This window comes from Solea senegalensis, linkage group LG3, assembly GCF_019176455.1.
Source record: "Solea senegalensis isolate Sse05_10M linkage group LG3, IFAPA_SoseM_1, whole genome shotgun sequence".
NCBI classification, from domain to species: domain Eukaryota; kingdom Metazoa; phylum Chordata; class Actinopteri; order Pleuronectiformes; family Soleidae; genus Solea; species Solea senegalensis.
In genome coordinates this window covers 15,418,414-15,436,803 of record NC_058023.1, presented here as the reverse complement: position 1 = coordinate 15,436,803, position 18,390 = coordinate 15,418,414, and the positions used below count along the sequence as shown (strand labels likewise).

At 40.2% G+C, this 18,390-nt stretch overlaps 1 protein-coding gene across 1 annotated transcript; it reads left to right on the top strand.

Annotated features, from left to right (window-relative positions):
* The first annotated feature begins 8,171 nt into the window (after positions 1-8,171).
* LOC122766676 lies at positions 8,172-17,785 on the top strand. The gene is made up of 9 exons (XM_044021736.1): positions 8,172-8,251; positions 8,333-8,384; positions 10,670-10,833; positions 12,406-14,315; positions 14,406-14,578; positions 15,079-15,299; positions 16,255-16,381; positions 16,473-16,573; positions 16,787-17,785. The coding sequence occupies exons 4-9, from the start codon at positions 12,425-12,427 to the stop codon at positions 17,049-17,051; spliced, it is 2,778 nt and encodes a 925-aa protein (XP_043877671.1). The 5' UTR covers positions 8,172-8,251; positions 8,333-8,384; positions 10,670-10,833; positions 12,406-12,424; the 3' UTR covers positions 17,052-17,785.
* The last annotated feature ends 605 nt before the right edge of the window (positions 17,786-18,390 follow it).

Sequence of the window (18,390 nt, the reverse complement as noted above, 5' to 3'; positions counted from 1 at the left end):
CTTTTTTCTAAAAAAAACACTATGCTTTTTATATTGTCCTTAAATTCTGTAAGTTTTTATGAATTTATAAACGTGATTGTTAGATGTTTGTGTTTATTTGTGTTAAATTTTATATAAACACTATGTAGTTTTATATAGAGATTTTCTTATCTTGAGTTGCTTTAACTATAGTTTTGTCCTTCATCCAATCACACATCTTTCACACACTGCAACATGGGGTTAAGTGTCTTGCTCATGGACACATACAGTAGCAGAGCCAGGAATTGAACCCACAGCCTTCCATTTGAAAAACAGCACGCCCTGCCTTTGAGTGACCATTGCCCAATTCTTTTTTTAATACTTTTGATTACTGAAACTTAAGTACATTTTATATCAGAAAATTAAATTTGAATTATCAAATATGTCAGAAATTTGTAAAGAAAAGAAGAAGAAGTGCTGAAACCATCTAATGTCTTACAAATCAAAGACATTCCGTTTAAAAGAAAACATTCACATTAAAGAAGGGAAATTGTGAAGGGGTCATGATCTATTACTGCTGTACTTCCTATATATACATACAATTGTACAATATATATACATGTATACAGTATTTACTGTATACATGTATATATATATACACACACACATATACAGTATATACTGTATAGATATATAATTACAGGGAATTGTCGATTCAAATTCCGGATGAGGTAAATTGGTCACTCTAAATTGACCATAGGTTTGAATGTCAGAGTGAATGGTTGTTTGTCTCTATGTGAGGCCCTGCGATGGACTGGTGAACTGTCGAGGGTTAACCTCGCCTATCGCCCTATGTCAGCTGAGATTAGCACAGCACCCCCCACGAGGATAAAGTGGTAGATAATGGATGGATGAACTCAAATTTCTGAGATCATTATTTTAACGAAGAAAAAATGGATTACATTCCACATTTAGTTTCCCACAGGTGGGTAAATCCGTCACATACAGCCGGAAAAGAGCCGGATGTGGTTCTGGTGGAGCTGGTGGGGGCTGCTGCTCTCTCACTGTGGGTGGTCTAGAGGTCTCACGCCAAGGCTCATCACACACCATATGACGTGACTGATTGGCAGCCGCAGTGCTGGTACGGAGGTGTTGGCTGTTACGGCGAAACATTACACCACTACTTTCCACGATGTAGGACCGTGGCGCACAGTGTGGCTGAACTACAATTCCAGGCATCCACTTACGGCTTCCAGGATGTGGAGCCATTCTAACTTCCTCTCCAGGCTGTAGGGCAGATCTGTGTTTGCTTGCTCTTTTGCTGTCGTAGTAAAGCTTCTGAGTATGCTTGGTCTTGTCCAGTAGATGCTTGACTTTAACAGGGTCATGAGCTACGGGTTTAAGTAGTGCACGAGCAGTGGGCAGTTTGTTGCGCGGCCTCCTGCCCATGAGCAGTTGGGCTGGTGACAGGCCTACTGCTTCAAGTGGTGTAGTTCTGTAGTCTAGCAGGGCAAGGTGTTTGTCAGGTGCTTTACTCCAAAGCCTTTTGACTGTTTGCACTGCACGCTCTGCTTCACCATTAGAGTGTGGTGTGTGTGGTGAAGATGTCTTGTGCAGGATGCCATAGCTCTCACAGAACTCCTTGAATTCTTCAGATGAATACTGTGGACCATTATCTGTCCTAATGGTGACAGGGATTCCATGTCTGCTAAACTGAACTTTCAGTGTTTCTATTGCAGTGCGGCTGCGCAGATCTCTCAGTTCATCCACTTCAATGTACTTTGAATAATAATCTACAAGTACAATGTACCGTTTTCCTTCAAACTCAAACAGATCAGAGGCAACTTCCTCAAATGGCAGCTCTGGTGTTTCTGTTGGTATAAGTGGTTGCCTGGGAAGTCTGTTTTGGATTTCGGCGCACTTGCAACAGTTTCTGATCAAGTCTTCAATTTCAGCACTCATACCTGGCCAGTATAACACTTCACATGCTCGCTGTTTGCTCTTCACTATTCCTAAATGGGACTGGTGTATGAGCTCTAACATGTGTTTTTGCATGGAGGGTGGCACCACTATGCGTAGTCCCTTATACACTATGCCATCAGACACAGCTAGCTGGCTTCTTGAGTCCCAATAGGGTTGAACCAGAGTAGGTACTTCCCGTCTGTTGTCTGGCCAGCCTTGCTGAATTGTGCGCTGGAGAAGGCTTAACTCCTCTTGTGTGCGTTCTTTCAGTTCAGTATATTTCTGATCACTCACTGATACAAAGTTGAGCATGGAAACACACTCTAAGCCAGCTGCCTCTGGTACGCTGTCTGCTAGCTGTGCTCTGGAAAGGGTGTCAGGCAGCTCCATGTCCTATCCCACTCCTGACACCATGTGATATACTCACTTTGTGTATATAATGTGGAGACACAATAACGAGGCAGTAATGCAGAGAACTTGAGTTTTACTACTGACCAGTTGGCGCGCACACACACGACAATACAGTATGCAGCGAGGGACACACAGGTAAAACAGTACGGAAGCTCAAAGGCAAAATGCGAACTCACAACAATACATTACAGTCTCCGGCTAAACATAACACAGGAGAGTTCCTGTTGGATGTTCAACAGCTCATATATGAAGCCAGTTAACTGGAGCTGGTTCAGTATGGAGCAGCAGGGGAGCGTCCTCTGCAGCACCAAATGGCATTCACCACACACTCACCTCGCTGACAAAGAAAACAGCATTCAACAACGAGCGGGCACACCCCGATCACGTGAACAAGTACATTAACAAGTCTATTAACATCAATTAAGAATGAAACTGACATATAAACACATTTACCTCATTAGCCGTGTACCACGAGAGGAATTAGAAAGGACCTGAACGTGTCTTCACTTTGTTCTCGTCTTTACAGCAACTTATATACTCAAAACGTATCCTCCTGTTTCTCTTGTCTCCTGCGAGACAATCTGTCTCATGCTGCAGCAGTGTGCGCAGCGCCATTGGTTCCGCTACACAATATAAACAAATAACCTTCTTAAAAGTCTTGTTTTTTAAAAGGGTTTATTTTGGGTACATGAATAAGAAAGCTTATTCATGTACCCAAAATAAACCCTTTTAATACATGTAAATTGTTCTTATATTTAAATGAGGTTACTAAATGAAAAGCGTATTAATTATATGAAAGCCTGATGAACTGTATGGCTGACTATGATGGCAGCTACACTCTCACTCCTCTTGGAAGACTGCATTTTATTGTATTTTATAATTTTGTGCACACTTACACGTAGAATAATAAATGAAATAAGTCCAATCAATTTAACTGATCACAGACTGCAGGGACTTCTTTACTGTTCTCCAAAGAACATGATGAATATGGCTGTCATCATCATCATCCTCCGCTTATCCGGGGCCGGGTCGCGGGGGCAGCAGTTTCAGCAAGGGACCCCAAACTTCCTTTTCCTGAGCCGCATTGACCAGCTCCGACTGAGGGATCCTGAGGCGTTCCCAGGCCAGAGTGGAGATGTAATCTCTCCACCTGGTCCTAGGTCTACCCCGAGGCCTCCTCCCAGCTGGACGTGCCTGATACAACTCCCTTGGGAGGCGCCCGGGAGGCATCCTCACCAGATGCCCGAACCACCTCAACTGGCTCCTTTCAACGTGAAGGAGCAGCGGTTCTACTCCGAGCTCCCCCCGGATGACCGAGCTTCTCACCCTATCTCTAAGGGAAAAGCCAGCCACACTCCTGAGGAATCCCATTTCGGCCGCTTGTACCCGCAATCTCGTTCTTTCGGTCATGACCTTCATGACCATAGGTGAGGATAGGAACAAAGATTGACCGGTAGATCGAGAGCTTTGCCTTCCCGCTCAGCTCCCTTTTCGTCACAACTGTGCGGTAAAGCAAATGCAGTACCGCACTAGCCGCTCCGATTCTCCGGCCCATCTCCCGCTCCCTCATCCCCTCACTCATGAACAAGACCCCAAGATACTTGAACTCCTTCACCTGGGGCAAGGAGTCAATCCCTACCCGGAGAAGGCAATCCACCGGTTTCCTGCTAAGAGCCATGGCCTCAGACTTAGAGGTGCTGATCTTCATCCCGACCGCTTCACACTCGGCCACGAACCGATCCAGTGAGCGCTGAAGATCGCAGGCCGACAAAGCCATGAGGACCACATCATCTGCAAAAAGCAGCGACGTGATCTCAAGCCCGCCAAACCACAACCCCTCTCATGACTATGCCTCGATATCCTGTCCATGAAAATCACAGGATTGGTGTCATCCAAGACAGCCCCTCCACACCCAGAGCCTTCAGCATTTCTGGGCGGATCTCATCAACCCCTGGGGCCTTGCCACTGCGGAGTTGTTTAGCCACCTCAGTGACCTCCATGGTGTTTGTTATGGATAGTCCATGACTTGCACAGAAATCCAACAACAAACGACCACCCTGATTTAGATCAGGTAGGCCGTTCTTCGCTCACGGGCCCTCCGTCTGAGCCTGGCTCCAGGCGGGGGCCCCGGGCTTCCTCCGGGCAGGGTCACTCTCTTCCTCTGTCGTTTTTTCATGAGGTCTATGAACCATTCTTCGTCAGGCCCCTCCCCTGAGACCAATTTGCCTTGGGAGACCCTACCAGGAGCACTAGGCTCCAGACAACACAGCTCTCAGGATCACAGGGACACTCAAACCTCTCCACCACGGTAAGGTGATGGTTCCCGGAATATGGCTGTAAGTTAGAGAAATATAGAGAAATCAACTTACAATGCTAAAATAAGTGTGTCTGGTGTACTATCAAAACTTCTCTCTAGTTTCTTGCTCCTCCCATTTACAGGAAAATTATACTTTTCTATGATGTATCATGACAGGAGTATCGTGACATGACACCAATCACAATAAATAAACAACACAGTCAGACATAAGCATAAAAGTGCCTTCATCAGAACAAATAAATTATGCTTTTTTACAGTCCTGATGATCAATAACTTAATTATAAAAACCACACCTCACAGTCATGTTTCTACACATTTATTTTCATACACAACTGATTAAATTCCTGCATAATATTCTGTTATTGTTCTTATCATTTAGCAATACCATTCACTTCAAGGTCCAGTGTGTAATGTTTAGGAAAGGTCACTTTGCAGAAAAGGAACATACTATATACTAACCATAAGTATGATCGCTTCAAAATAAAATTGGTTCAATTAAATATGGGCAAGGGCCTTGTTTTTGGAGGCCGCCATCTTGTTCTGCCAGATTTCTACAGCAGTCTGAAAGAAAACAAAGGTTACATGTCACATTTTTCACTATATAATTATGTCAGTTCTGGGATTATTTCATCTTTTCAAGTTTCTAAAGGTAAAAATAAAATATATAAAAAGAAAGACAAGGGCCATTGGACAAGGTGTTGTTGACTTTCATGAGGTCATGATCCAAAGTTTGGGCACCACAGATAATGTAAACAAATACACAGAGTTGACCTACTGTTACTGTTTCCTCATTTCTTTAGATGTGTTCATAATTTAATAAAAGCCAGGGATGGCATTTAGAGTGGGGTCCCTTGAAGGAAATGTTCAGAGCAGAAGTGACAACAGGTTCCTCCCACAAACCATGGACATTAACATGTCAACACTGCTGTTCATACTGTCTGTAAATACTCTGCAACAACAGTGAAATGTGTTATTTTTCTCAAGGTGGCATAAACAGTAACAAAGTTAGTTCTGGCACAGACATTTCAGTGCCAGTGAGGTCGGGGCCTATAATGCTGCGGTCACACTAAACGCAAATGTTCGCTTTGCCCCGCTATCTGCGACATTCTTGCCACAGAATCACTTTTGTGCTTGTCTTGGCTTTTTTTTCTCTGGAGATCAAACTTTTAGTGTCATACAGCTCCAGGTGTGGACACACAGAAATTATAAGCTTTTCCTCCATCATGAACCAACTGGCTGGTTGCCAGATACAGACCTGATGTCACAGTCATCACTCGGATAATCTCAACACTTGCTGATTGTTTTTTTTTTGCGTCACTGTATGAGGCAGTTTCCATCAAATTTGAAATTGTTCAATTGAGCAAATCATGCTAAAACACGCAATGTGTCTACTTGAGTCAGTGCATTGACTTTGTATGTAAAACTGGCTTCCACACCATTACCTCAGGGATGTGAGTAGTATTTATTTCATTGTTATATTTTATTGGACTTGTCAACTGTACAAAGAGGTTACAAGGAACCTCGCAAGAACATATAACCTAAACAAGCAAAACCCCAAAATCCCCACCAAAAATTTAGACACAGTGTAATTATTACAACACACTATGAAGACTCAAACAAACAAACAACCTCTGCAGTGAAACTAGTATATGTTCAAACCATAAGCTAACAGTCCAAACAAAAATACAAAATAGTGTTATAAATGAAGCCAGCTACCCAAATTCCGAGTTGTCATGAACAGGGCAGAGCTTTTGTGTTGGAGGTGGGCGGGGTTAAAGGTGGGCGGAGATGGAAGTCATGCATGAAGCTTCCGTTTCTACTTGAACAGAACACAAGGACACAAGCAATGGCTTTACTGACTCATAGAGAGCGCGGACTCTTCTCAATGCTGGATTCTTCCACAACGAGGACGCCTCTCACGCGGCTCGGTACAAGTCAAACGCGCACTGTTTTGAAGGTAGAGACAGAGTTTTTGTGGGCAGGTGCAGAAGGAATGGCTCTTCTTATTCTGAAAGTCCGATGGAAGAGAAGTGGTGCTTAAGTATGTCCGGTGGGCTGGTTAATGCCAGCCTTAGGTTGTGTTTTAGCTCCACAGTAAAAGTACACTTAACCATGTAAATATGTGTTTTATTTTAGAAGAATAACAACTAAAAACGAAAGACAACATAAAAACGTGTATTATATTTCATAAATATAATAACTAAAATGAAAGATAACATTTAAATGTGCATTTTATTTTATAAGAATACCTACTAAAACTAAAGATGAAATAACATGTATCTATCTGATAACAAATAACCACTAAAATGATGTGATACGGCCGCTGCTGGCTGCCGATTAGTATATGTTCATTGTGTGTTCCCATGAGTGATTCTGCCAGGCATGCAAAGCAAGCTGTGCGATTCCCTGATGAGGATTGGTCCGGCTGAAGCAGCGGCGGTTTACTTCCTGCATCCTGTCCACCTGCGTCTGTGATTGGTGTGGCTGTGGGTCTACTGAATCTACCAATCGAGACTCTGCAATCAACTCCAGCTGCAACATAAATAGCTTGTGTGCCCTCAGTTCATGGGGGCTGTGAGACAGTGATCAGTTCGCCTTGCTGGTGGTTACATACTGTTGGGTTAAAGCATATTGAAATTGAGTGTTTGTTTAGTTTGCCTGGCTGGAAACTATATGAGTTGTTTTAGCCAGTGTGTTAAATCTTTGTACGTTTAACCAGTTCACAGAGTACCTTGATGGTCTCTCCTTCTTTTGTTGAGTTTCTTTTGCAGGATAGCTGCTTGTTTGTTTTGTGTTTGTAAAGCTTATGGGTGCTGACCTCCTTTAGTTATTTGGTGTTCCTTTTTTTTTCAAGAACAAAATAGTGGTTGATGTTACTTTGTGTTTTAGTTATTTGTCAGCACCTGTACAGCCTCCTTCTGTTGTGTTTTCTTGTGCATGTGCACCCTCCTTAGTTAATTAAATGCCTGACTTTACCCTAAAACCAGTCCAGTTGTCCCATTCCACCTCATTTCTGATTCCCAATCTCCTGTTACTGCTCTCCATAACGGGCCGGGTCGTAACAATGACATGAAAACATATCTGTCTAATATAAATAACTACTAACATGTATTCCAAGGCTACAGAAACCAAACAATGTTTAGTCTAAAACCATTGTACACCATTGAGAGTATAATCAATTGCACAACAAATCCTCCAAAAAGTCTTGCAAGAATTTGTGACATCTACTGGTGAGACTGCAGATTGTGACAAATAAAGAACTCCTTCGTCCCCAGACCCATGTTGTAAGCATACTGAATGTTAGTCTCAATACAGAGGTTATGTGAATTTAATCAGTTGTATATGAAAATAAATGTGTAGAAACATGACTGTGAGATGTGGTTTTTATCATTAAGTTATCGATCATGAGGACACTTTTCTGCTTCTGTCTGATTGTGTTGTCTGTTACCTACTTTCCTCCCAGGATGAATGGTTGTGATTGGTGTCATGTCACGATACTCCTGTCATGATACGTCATAGAAAAGTATAATTTTCCTGTAAATGGGAGGAGCAAGAAACTAGAGAGAAGTTATGATCGTACACCAGAGACACTGTTTCGGAAATGTAAGTTAATTTCTGTAAATATCTCTAACTTACAGCCATATGCATCATAGTTAATGTCATCCTTGTGTCTATGTGTTGCAGATTTTTGCAATTGAGGCTTTGGAGAACAGTAAAGACGTCCCTGGTGTCTGTGGTGAGTTAAGTTGATTGGATTTATTTAAATACGCATGGCCAAGGAGAACAGAGACAACATGACAAAAGCAGGTACACAGTCTGATGCTACTTCCAATTCTGAAGATCAGCCCTTATGATAAAATCATCTGTCTAATGACCTTAAACATATGTCCTTAGAACCAGGAAGACACACTCTCTCTGGAATAATCTGCTCTCAGCTCCTTCATTATCAAATGTATTGGGTTGCACGAGGCTCTGATTGGAACACCCCCCCCTGTTGATCTAGTTTCACCATCATTTGGATGTGTTTCGAATTTACCAAAAACCAGGGATGGCATTAAGAATGGGGTCCCTTGAAGGAAATGTTGACAAGAGGCTCCACTCACAAACCATGGAGATATACATGTCACCGCTGCTGTTTAAAGGCCTGTACATACTCAAGGTGGCATAAACAGTAACAAAGTTAGCTCTGGCCAGGACATTTCATACTTCACAATAAACTCAAGTGCAGAACTCCTGGGGAATGATATTTCCACATTAACCACGCCCACTAGAAATCACAATCGCACAGTAGTTGTCAGACACCACACAAGAAAAAAGTTCTGCCCAGATGATGTGTCAAGATCAAGCTGCAAAAACTCCCAAACAAGTGCTGCAAGAAAATAATGATGTCATTCTTTTCTCGCAGCCCTGGCAGAGAGAAAAAATGTTCTTGTGGTGTGTGTACAGGCCTTAAGACTCTCAGCACAGTTTTTTAATGATCTGACCAGTGAGGTCGGGGCCTATAATGCTGTGGTCACACTGAATGCAAATTTTCGCTTCGCCCCGCTATCTTTTTGACTTTTGCGCACTTTTTGAGCCAGAAGTCGGTATATTTTGGTTGACTTTAGTCCAAACTTTTTCCTTTTTTATAAAAAGATCTCGATATGGACATGATGTCACCATCATCAGTCGGATAATCTTTTTTTTTTGCGTCACTGTATGAGGCAGTTTCCATTAAAGTTGCCATTTTCCAATGAGCAAATGATGCCCTGACTGTGCATTGACTTTGTATGTGAACTTGGCTTGTGAAAAATTCACACCATTACCTCAGGGATGTGAGTAGTATTTATTTCATAGTTATATTTTACTAGATTTGTCAACTGTACAAAGAGGTTACAAGGAACCTCGCAAAAACAAGCAAACCCCCAAAATCACCACCAAAACTTTATTACCCAGTGTAATTATTACAACACACTATGAAGACCCAAACAAACAAACAACCTCTGCAGTGAAACTAGTATATATTCAAACAATAAGCTAACAGTCCAAACAAAAATACAAAATAAAAGAAGAATGCAACTCAATATTTCACTCCGGGTTCAGTTCAAGCAGCTCAAGCATCAGCTCAAAAATACATATTAAATAATTCCAGTTGGACGTTTACACTCATCAACCAGAAAAATCCACTACCGGGATTTCAATTTATCCTCCACATGATGAAAATGAAAATTTGACACTTCCGTCACGCCAGGGTGTTGTTCTCTGGGGCTGGATGCTACTCGGTTAATGCAAGAGACCTTCTGTTTTGTTTTAGCTCCACAGTAAAACTTCACTTAAACATGTAAATATGTGTTTTATTTTAAAATAATAACAACGTAAAACCAAGATAACGTAAAACTGTGTATTATATTTCATAAAAATAACAACTAAAATCAAACATAACATTACATGTGCATTTTATTTGATAAGAATAACTACTAAAATGAAAGACGACACAACAACATATGTCTTTCTGATACAAAATGACTACTGAATGAAAGATAACATAAAATGTGTACTTCATTTGACAAAAATAACAATTAAAATCAAAGATGACATAACAACATGTATCTATTTGATAGAAAATAACTACTAAAATGTATTCCAAGGCTGCAGAAACCAAACAATGTTTAGTTTAAAACCATTGTACACCATTGAGCTAGTAAAATCAATTGCACAGCAAATCCTCCTAAAAGTCTTTTGAAGAATTTGTGACATCTACTGGTGAGACTGCAGACTGTGAGAAATAATGAACTCCTTTGTCCCCAGACCCATGTTGTAAGCATACTGAATGTTAGTCTCAATACAGAGGTTATGTGAATTTAATCAATATGAAAATAACATGACTGTGAAGTGAGTTTTTAGGATTAACTTATCATTGGTATCATTGGAAACTGTATCATTTCATTGTTTTGGTGAAAACAGGCCCTGGAGAGAGGAGATGTACATGCTTTTTTCTGGCTGTGTTGTTTAATTCCCACCTTCCTTGTTGTTATATGACAGCCCACAAGCATTAGCCACACCCTCAGTGACGTGCATGTGTGTGGGTGGGATCTGCCTGTCCCAATCATGCAAGAGTATCGTTTTCACGGAAATGGGTGGAGGAAGAAACAGAGTCAGGAAACAAAAGCTGTCAAAGATAGTGCGGGAGAGACCAGCTCAGCACTGTAAGTTGATTTCTCTGTATTTTCAAACTTATAGACATATTTATTAATATTAATACTTCTAGTTCTCGACTAGCACCCGGTCTTAGTCAACCTTAAGATCCTGTTTCCTTTATGAATTTTTCACAGCATTTGTCCTCTTTCACAATTTGACACAGCACGAACAAATAAATAAATAAATAATAAAAGATAACGTAAGGGATGAAGTCTGTAGGGGCAAAAATGCCAGCACTACTTGGATTTTAATTTGCTGTGATTCACCTGAAACCCTTTCGTAGCAGCCATTTTAACAGGTCACATAAAAAGTCATACGTGTAAATAATCAAATGAATGATGGCTGATGTCCATTTAGCATGATCAGTTTCAGGGTGTATTCTGCCTCACGGTCACACCATGCTGACTTCAGCGCTATTCGCACGGGATTAGTTTTACCTGGTACCACAGGACATCTGTATTGGCCAATTCGCACAGGATAAGAAATCTAATCTAATTGATTTAGGCACTGCCACCATTTTTGGTTTGGAATGTTGTTCGCCTTATGCCAACACCCATGGTTTGCCACAGACTTGTCAGATCAGTTAGTGCGAAACTGATGGCTTCTTCAAGTGCCTCCATGCCTCCGCAGAAAATGACTTATTTTAAATACTACTACTTATAGTAAATAATAAATAACACTACTTTTAATAGGACATGACAGAACATTTACGCACACATTTACTGCTTGTCTATTCGCATGGGATTAGTGTTACCTGTCGTAATCTTTCCAGACCTTTTTACCCAACCAAAAAGTTGCTCTAATCTTACCTGACATCGTCCGGTAATGACTACTGACATGGCACATTCAGCACATACACATCTCCATGTCAAACTAATCCCATCTGAATAGGGCTTTCAATGAACTGATCAGCGTCATCATGCATTTAAGAAGTAACAACCTGTCAAGTGTTGACTGTGACTGTTTTCAGTTGTATCTGAGGCCATTGAATTTTAGGTACTGTGGGTCACTTATTAATGTGTTTTGATGTATTTTCTGACTGTTATAAGTGGTTTTATAAACATCCTCAGAGATTGATATTTGGTGTATTCACAGTCAATGATGCCAGTGCATGATTCACATTCTGTCACTGGATGTGTGTAAAGTCAAACATGTCTGTTTACATCCACATTCAGGCAACTTTGCTGAATGAGAAAGTTCAAAGTCTGATCAGTGAGGGCAAGGTGTGGCAGTCAACATGCATAGACAAGAAATAAGTCTGTATAAACAGTAGACCTAAAGTGTATGACCTTACATGTGTACAATTTTAGCTAATGTACAAATCTTGTTATGTTGAGTGTTTGAACTTCTAAAGTTTGGAGAGAAAAGACATTTTGACAAAGCTTCTTAAAACACTGAAACCTGTAGAATACTTTGTTGTCAGTTACATTTTTAATTCAGTGTCTGGTGCTGTAAAAAGATTACAAACAATTAAGATCAAAATCAAATAAGAATCTAACAATAGCCCTTTGGCTGCTAGTCCAGTGTTTAAATTGAATAAATCACATATTCTAACAATTTATTTTCTTGTCTGCCCACAGGTCATCTTAAAAAGACATCATGGCTTTTATGAATCAGAAGCAATTATTAGAAACAGAAACACACCCCATAATAAAGTGTGTAATTGATGATGACTTCAAGAACCTCAAAAAATTGCTGAAAATTAGTGACATTAATAATCTCCTCACATGCGTGGAAAGTAACGATTCTATAACCCCACTTATAGCTGCTGTTGCAAGTTGCAAGTGGGACATTTTCATCTGGCTTCTTAATGTTGATGCAAACCCAAATGTTGTGTCCAAAAATGGCTTTACAGCTTTGCATTATGTCTCACAATCTCAAGCGCCGCCAAAATTTGTCCGCAAACTAATTGAAGCTAAAGCTGATCCAAATGTAGTGATACAGAATGCATTTGGCCAGAAAATCAAACTCTCACCACTTCAAATTGCTATCATGCATGACAGAGAGGACATTGTGAAAGAGCTCCTCTCTGCTGGTGCACTGGTCGATGTGTTTCCTGTCAATTATCCTGAACTCATTCATTCTAATGAAAAATTGGTTCAGGTGATGAACAGATTGGCAACCAGTGGAGATGAACTATGTTCAAAACTAAGAAAAATTGTGGAACTGAAAATTGCTGTGCAAATGAAAACGCCTAAAGAAGTGTTTGAAACTTTTGGCAGTTACATGTTGTATGAGGATCCTCAGACTCATTTGACCATAATTGAACTTCTTTGTTGTGTAACTGGTGAATATACAGAAAAATACCAACAGCTCAGCATCAACTGGGTGAAGAAACCTGGAATGTTCAACTCCTACATCAAAGGGGCAGTGAGTCGCCTTCCAAACATTCCCGAAGTATATCTATATGTACCCATAAAATGCTTACTTGCTGTCTTCTGCACAATGGAGGAGATAGCAACTGAGCAAGCACTCGTGATTATTCCCCAACTACTGGATCAACTCAAGCCCAAAAATGGACTGAATTTGAATCCAGTAGTAGACATTCAGCAAATCATATATTTGATCACACAGAAAACACAAGTCACAAATGAATGGCATCCCAACTTTATTGAGAAGTTGTGCAACACAGTTGTTCCTTTTGTGAAGGATCAATACTCCACTGATGTTCGCGTCTACACCTATGGCATAGTTGCTAACTTGCTTTCTGTTGAACAAGCTGTAAGCATCTTTACATCAGTGGGGATCACATCAGTGCCCGAAGACATCCTAACATCAGCAGATATGAAAATGAACGATAAGCTGAAAGAGACTCTCAGATGTTTAAAAAACTATTTGAGAAAACTGAATGAAGAGAGTGAGGATGGTGCAGCTGTACCCGAATCCAGGAAGAAGAAGAAGAAGAAGAAGAAGAAGAAGGAGAAAGACCAGCACAACAACCAAAATGTTGAAGTTTGTGGTCCTTCAACTGATCCAGCAGCAGTTCCTTGTAAACCAGTGGGAACACAAGAACCACCACACTTTAGCAAGAGGTGGAGGGAGAAGTTAGAGAAGCTTGCAAACACTGATGAAACCAAAGTGACCAGAATTGAGAGCATTATGTACATGAATAATGTAGATTTTCGCATAGCCAAGGGAAGTGATGGCACTGAAGTTTTCTTGGGGCTGAAGAGTGATGGCACTGAAGTGGCAATTAAGAGAATGTCGAGAACCAACTATCAAGTGCTGATGAATGAGAAATCACTTTTGCGACTTCCAAAGCTGTATGACTGCCCTGTTGTACGATATATCGACTTTGCAGAGGACAACACATTTGGATATCTTTGTCTTCAACTTTGTGAATACACCCTGGAAGAATATATCAAAGATAATGATGGCAGTCTGGATAAAGAGCAACTCGTGTATGACATTCTTGACAGTTTAAGAGCTCTTCATTGTCAAAGGCCTCAAATTCTCCACCGAGATCTCAAACCACAAAATGTTTTAATAGGTAAGAAAATTGAGAAATGTGGTATTTGAATCACTCAATATTTGAATAAATGTTTTTCACTCACTCATTTGACACCATTTTGTCTCACAGATGTGAATGGAAGGGCAAGATTAGCTGACTTTGGCATTAGTCGACGTTTACCCAAGGGCCAAACAACTTACCGCACACGTAGTGCAGGAACAGAAGGCTGGATGGCCACGGAGACTTTAAAGGATGAAGATGAAGATAATGATGTACGATACAAGTGGAGCACTGATATACAGGTAAGATTGTCCGTCTTCAGCCTGCCTCACATGAGAGGATTTTGTCTTGATTTTAAAAATGTGGAAGAACGCAGACAAAACTTTGCTTTCTCATGATTCAGCGTTGTCTGTTAATAGCTGTTATGTGTGCGATGATTTTTGCTGAGAAATGCAAAAAACTGGATGAAGTCATGGTGAGGACTCATGGTGTCAGCTCATTTTCATTATTTTGGGGGTTCTGCTCATGCCCCTCAATCGTTGTTCAGTTGTAAATATCAAACTTCCTTAATACTTACTAATCTCATGTCAATGATGTCAAAATCGCATTTGTTAATTTGATAACAAGATAATTTGGTCAGATAATCTGTTCCAATCAGCCTAAAATCGGAAGACACCCACGATTGTGGGAAGGACCAAATCGGGACAGAAGTCTGGCCAATAATCCTCTAGTGTGGGTCAGGCTTTATGAATTTCTTCAAGAGAAATCATCTTGAAATTAAACTGTCATTCAAACTTTAAAGGTTGCAGGGATGCTGATTTACTACATCCTCTCCGGAGGACACCATCCATTTGGGGAAACCTATGAGCGAGTGTACAACATTCATAAAGGGAACTACAAGTTGGACCATGTTCAAGATGTGGTTGCAAAGGATCTCATCGAGTGGATGATCAATAAAGAGCCAGAGAAAAGACCTAAAGTGGAAGAATGCTTGAATCACCCCATCTTCTGGACCAACACAAAGTAGAGTGTCTTTTTTTGTGGTCAATTGCATGATGTTTATGTTTTTAAGCTAGACCAGTGTTCATGGTGGAGTCAGGTCAGTTAAAATACATATTAAATACCTTTATATTTCCACAGCCATCACTGATCTAAAAAGCAATGTGGGTCTCTCTAACCTAGCCAAGATTCTGCCAGCAATTTGATTTCACTCTGCAGACACATCTGGCAATTTAAAAAAAAAAAGGTAACCAATCATAAACCGGTAGCATGCTCCAGATGAGGAGCCATGTCTAGCAGCTTTTGTATACATCCAACATGGTGGCCACCGTAGAGTAACTGTCTTTCGATTTAGCTCTTTTTTTTGAGTGTTCCTGGGCTAAAGTCTGTAGTTCCAGTTCATTGGTCTGATTACTTGTAGGTTTATCCAATTGCACACAGAGGCATTTTCATCTATGTCCGTTGGTCATGTGTCTTGAAAGTGGGAGGTGACTACACCCTTTCCCGGCTCCTACTCAATCTCAAATGAGATGAGTATGAGATTGGGAAACTTTTCAAGTCTCCCACAATATTTTATCAAATCAGGAGTGAGACTTCCACAAGTGGCGGTTCACACAAGGTCGTGGTGTTTATCAGCGAGTGCATTTCCTCTGTCACCAAATGCATGGTTAGAGTGACATAGGAGGGATGGCAAAATGAGCCGCAGCAATCTGCAAATAGTTAGACAAAAGTTACCTTAAAGATGACATTGCTTTAACAATACATGCTGTTATCTCAGGTTGTTTTAATGTACAGTAGTGCATTATATTTGTCACTAATTTCTTTCATTCTCTTATTTTCCTCTGTATTACTTTCGGATAGCATCCAAAAGCAACAAGGTCAAAGCTGAAGTCAATATGGCCAATCACATAAAAAACATTCAACTAAACTGTACGTGTGTATTTTTGGTATTTTGTTAAGTTACGTTTATATTTTTCAGGAAAGTGGAATACTTGAGAAGGGTTGGAAACAGGAACGAGGTGTCAGTCCGTGAAACGAACCAGGAATTGGTTTCCTTAGTTGAAGAATGGGCTGTGGGTGTATCCTACAATCAGTGGAAAGACAAGGTGATCCTGCATTTCATTATTCAGAAAACCACTGTTTTGTGATACTTAGTTAACAAGTTAGTACACTTGTGAATACTGTTTGTCTGCGTAGTTTCCACCAGACTTGGTCAAGGAAGTGGATGACAAGAAGAGGCCCTACCCTAACAACATATTTGGATTAGTTCGTTTCATTCGAATACTCCGGGAGCACTAGTAAGTTTCTCTGCATCAAAAAAGAAGGACTTTAGTATAGTTCTTCTTTTTTTCTTGCTTATAAACATTTCTAAATTAAGAATTTTAAATAAAATCTGTATAGTTATGTCTGTTCCAGGATTATATCTTTTCAGACACAGATCATTATGCACATAAACTGTACGTACTGTGCACAGCTGACTCAGTAATATTATGTCATTTCTCTTCCTGCAGTCCCCACCACATAGACAAAGTCGACCCACTGAGAATATTTCCTCATCTCTTTGGATGTATTTATAAATTAACCAAAAGCCAAGGATGGCATTTGGAGTGGAGTCTCTTGAAGGAAATGTTCACAGCAGATGTGACACGAAGCGCCACCCAAGATGCAATGCCACTCACAAACCATGAAGATATCAGTGTCGCTGTTCAAGAATGTCAGCCCAGTTTCACAGAGACAACGGCAAACGCCACCATTGTCACAGATGCACCAGAGTAAATGTAAATTGTTGCTAGAAAGTAACACCTATGATAGACGGTTGAACTTTACCCTCTAACCTTACTGTTGATCTGTGGACGGATTATTAGCATTTGCAGAATTTCTTTGGTGTTGATGATGAACTATTTCGCAATACCTTTTCAGCATTACATAAATTAAGTGATTAGAGGCTTCTGTCCGTCCTCTAGGGTCTGTTTACAGCCCCACAGTCAAATCTGTGGCGGACATTTGACCACTCCGATCACACGGCAGTTCAGAGAGCTAGAGCAGCTACTGATATTGACTGGTTCACACTTCATCTACTGTGCATACAGGTCCTGTCTGATGCTGCAGCACAGAGGGAAACTTCCTATGTTCCAGAGAAACCTAAAAAAGGAAGGATATGTGCCTGTATCCGTGGAGAGAAAAAAGTATTTCTCTTCTTACTCATTAAACATGAGATTCTTTTTAATAACCTGTGGATATTTTTTATATTGTCCATAAATTCTGTTTTTATGAATTTAAAGAAATGTGATTGTGAGATGTTTGTGTTAAATGTTATATAAACATTAAATGTTATATTTCTGATTTGATATGAAGATGACATGTGTACATGCAGAGATATGTAACAATACTTGTTTTCTGTACAAAATTCACACATCTGTCGTTTGTGATTTATATTTCTTGCAACTTGTACTATTATTTAGTTAGTTACTATTATATTTCCTTAATAAATTGTGTACTTTTACCACAAACTATCTTTGTTACTCGTTCCTAACAAATAAAATCAAAAGAGATGGTAATGGTCTGTATTTATATAGCTCTTTTCTCGTCTTGATGAATTGCTTTACACTATAGTTTTGCCGTTCACCCAATCACACATCTTTCATACCCATTCACACACTGCAACATGGGGTTAAGTGTCTTGCTCAAGGACACATATAGAGTAGCAGAGCCAGGAATTGAACCCCCACACTTTAACTTTGACTTCTTAAAATTAAGTACATTTTATATCAGAAAATTACTTTTGATTGATCAAATATTTGTCAGACTATTAACATAATAAGACATTCAGTTTAAAAGAAACTAGAAAACATTGACATTAAAGACGCCAAACATTCACTCAAACGTTTAACGTATTATCATAACAGTTAGTGATAACTGAAGTAACCTACTAATAATTGCAGCCCGTGGGTACGCTGACAAGGCTTTGTGCTTTTATTGTGAAGGGGTCATGATCTATTATTGCTGTACTTCCTCTTTATTTCTTTCGTTCTCTAATTTTCCTCTGTATACTTTCAAATCATTTTATTTGAAGTTTACCTGCTGTTTAAGTTGCTTCAATGCTCAGAAGAACTGT

What these genes read in the sequence shown, in the direction of transcription:
- LOC122766676 (XM_044021736.1), top strand. Translation starts at nt 12,425, where the DNA reads ATGGCTTTTATGAATCAGAAGCAATTATTAGAAACAGAAACACACCCC. An exon ending in ACCACAAAATGTTTTAATAG is followed by an intron (nt 14,316 to 14,405) that starts GTAAGAAAATTG and finishes TTTGTCTCACAG; the next exon opens with ATGTGAATGGAAGGGCAAGA. An exon ending in ATCTTCTGGACCAACACAAA is followed by an intron (nt 15,300 to 16,254) that starts GTAGAGTGTCTT and finishes TATATTTTTCAG; the next exon opens with GAAAGTGGAATACTTGAGAA.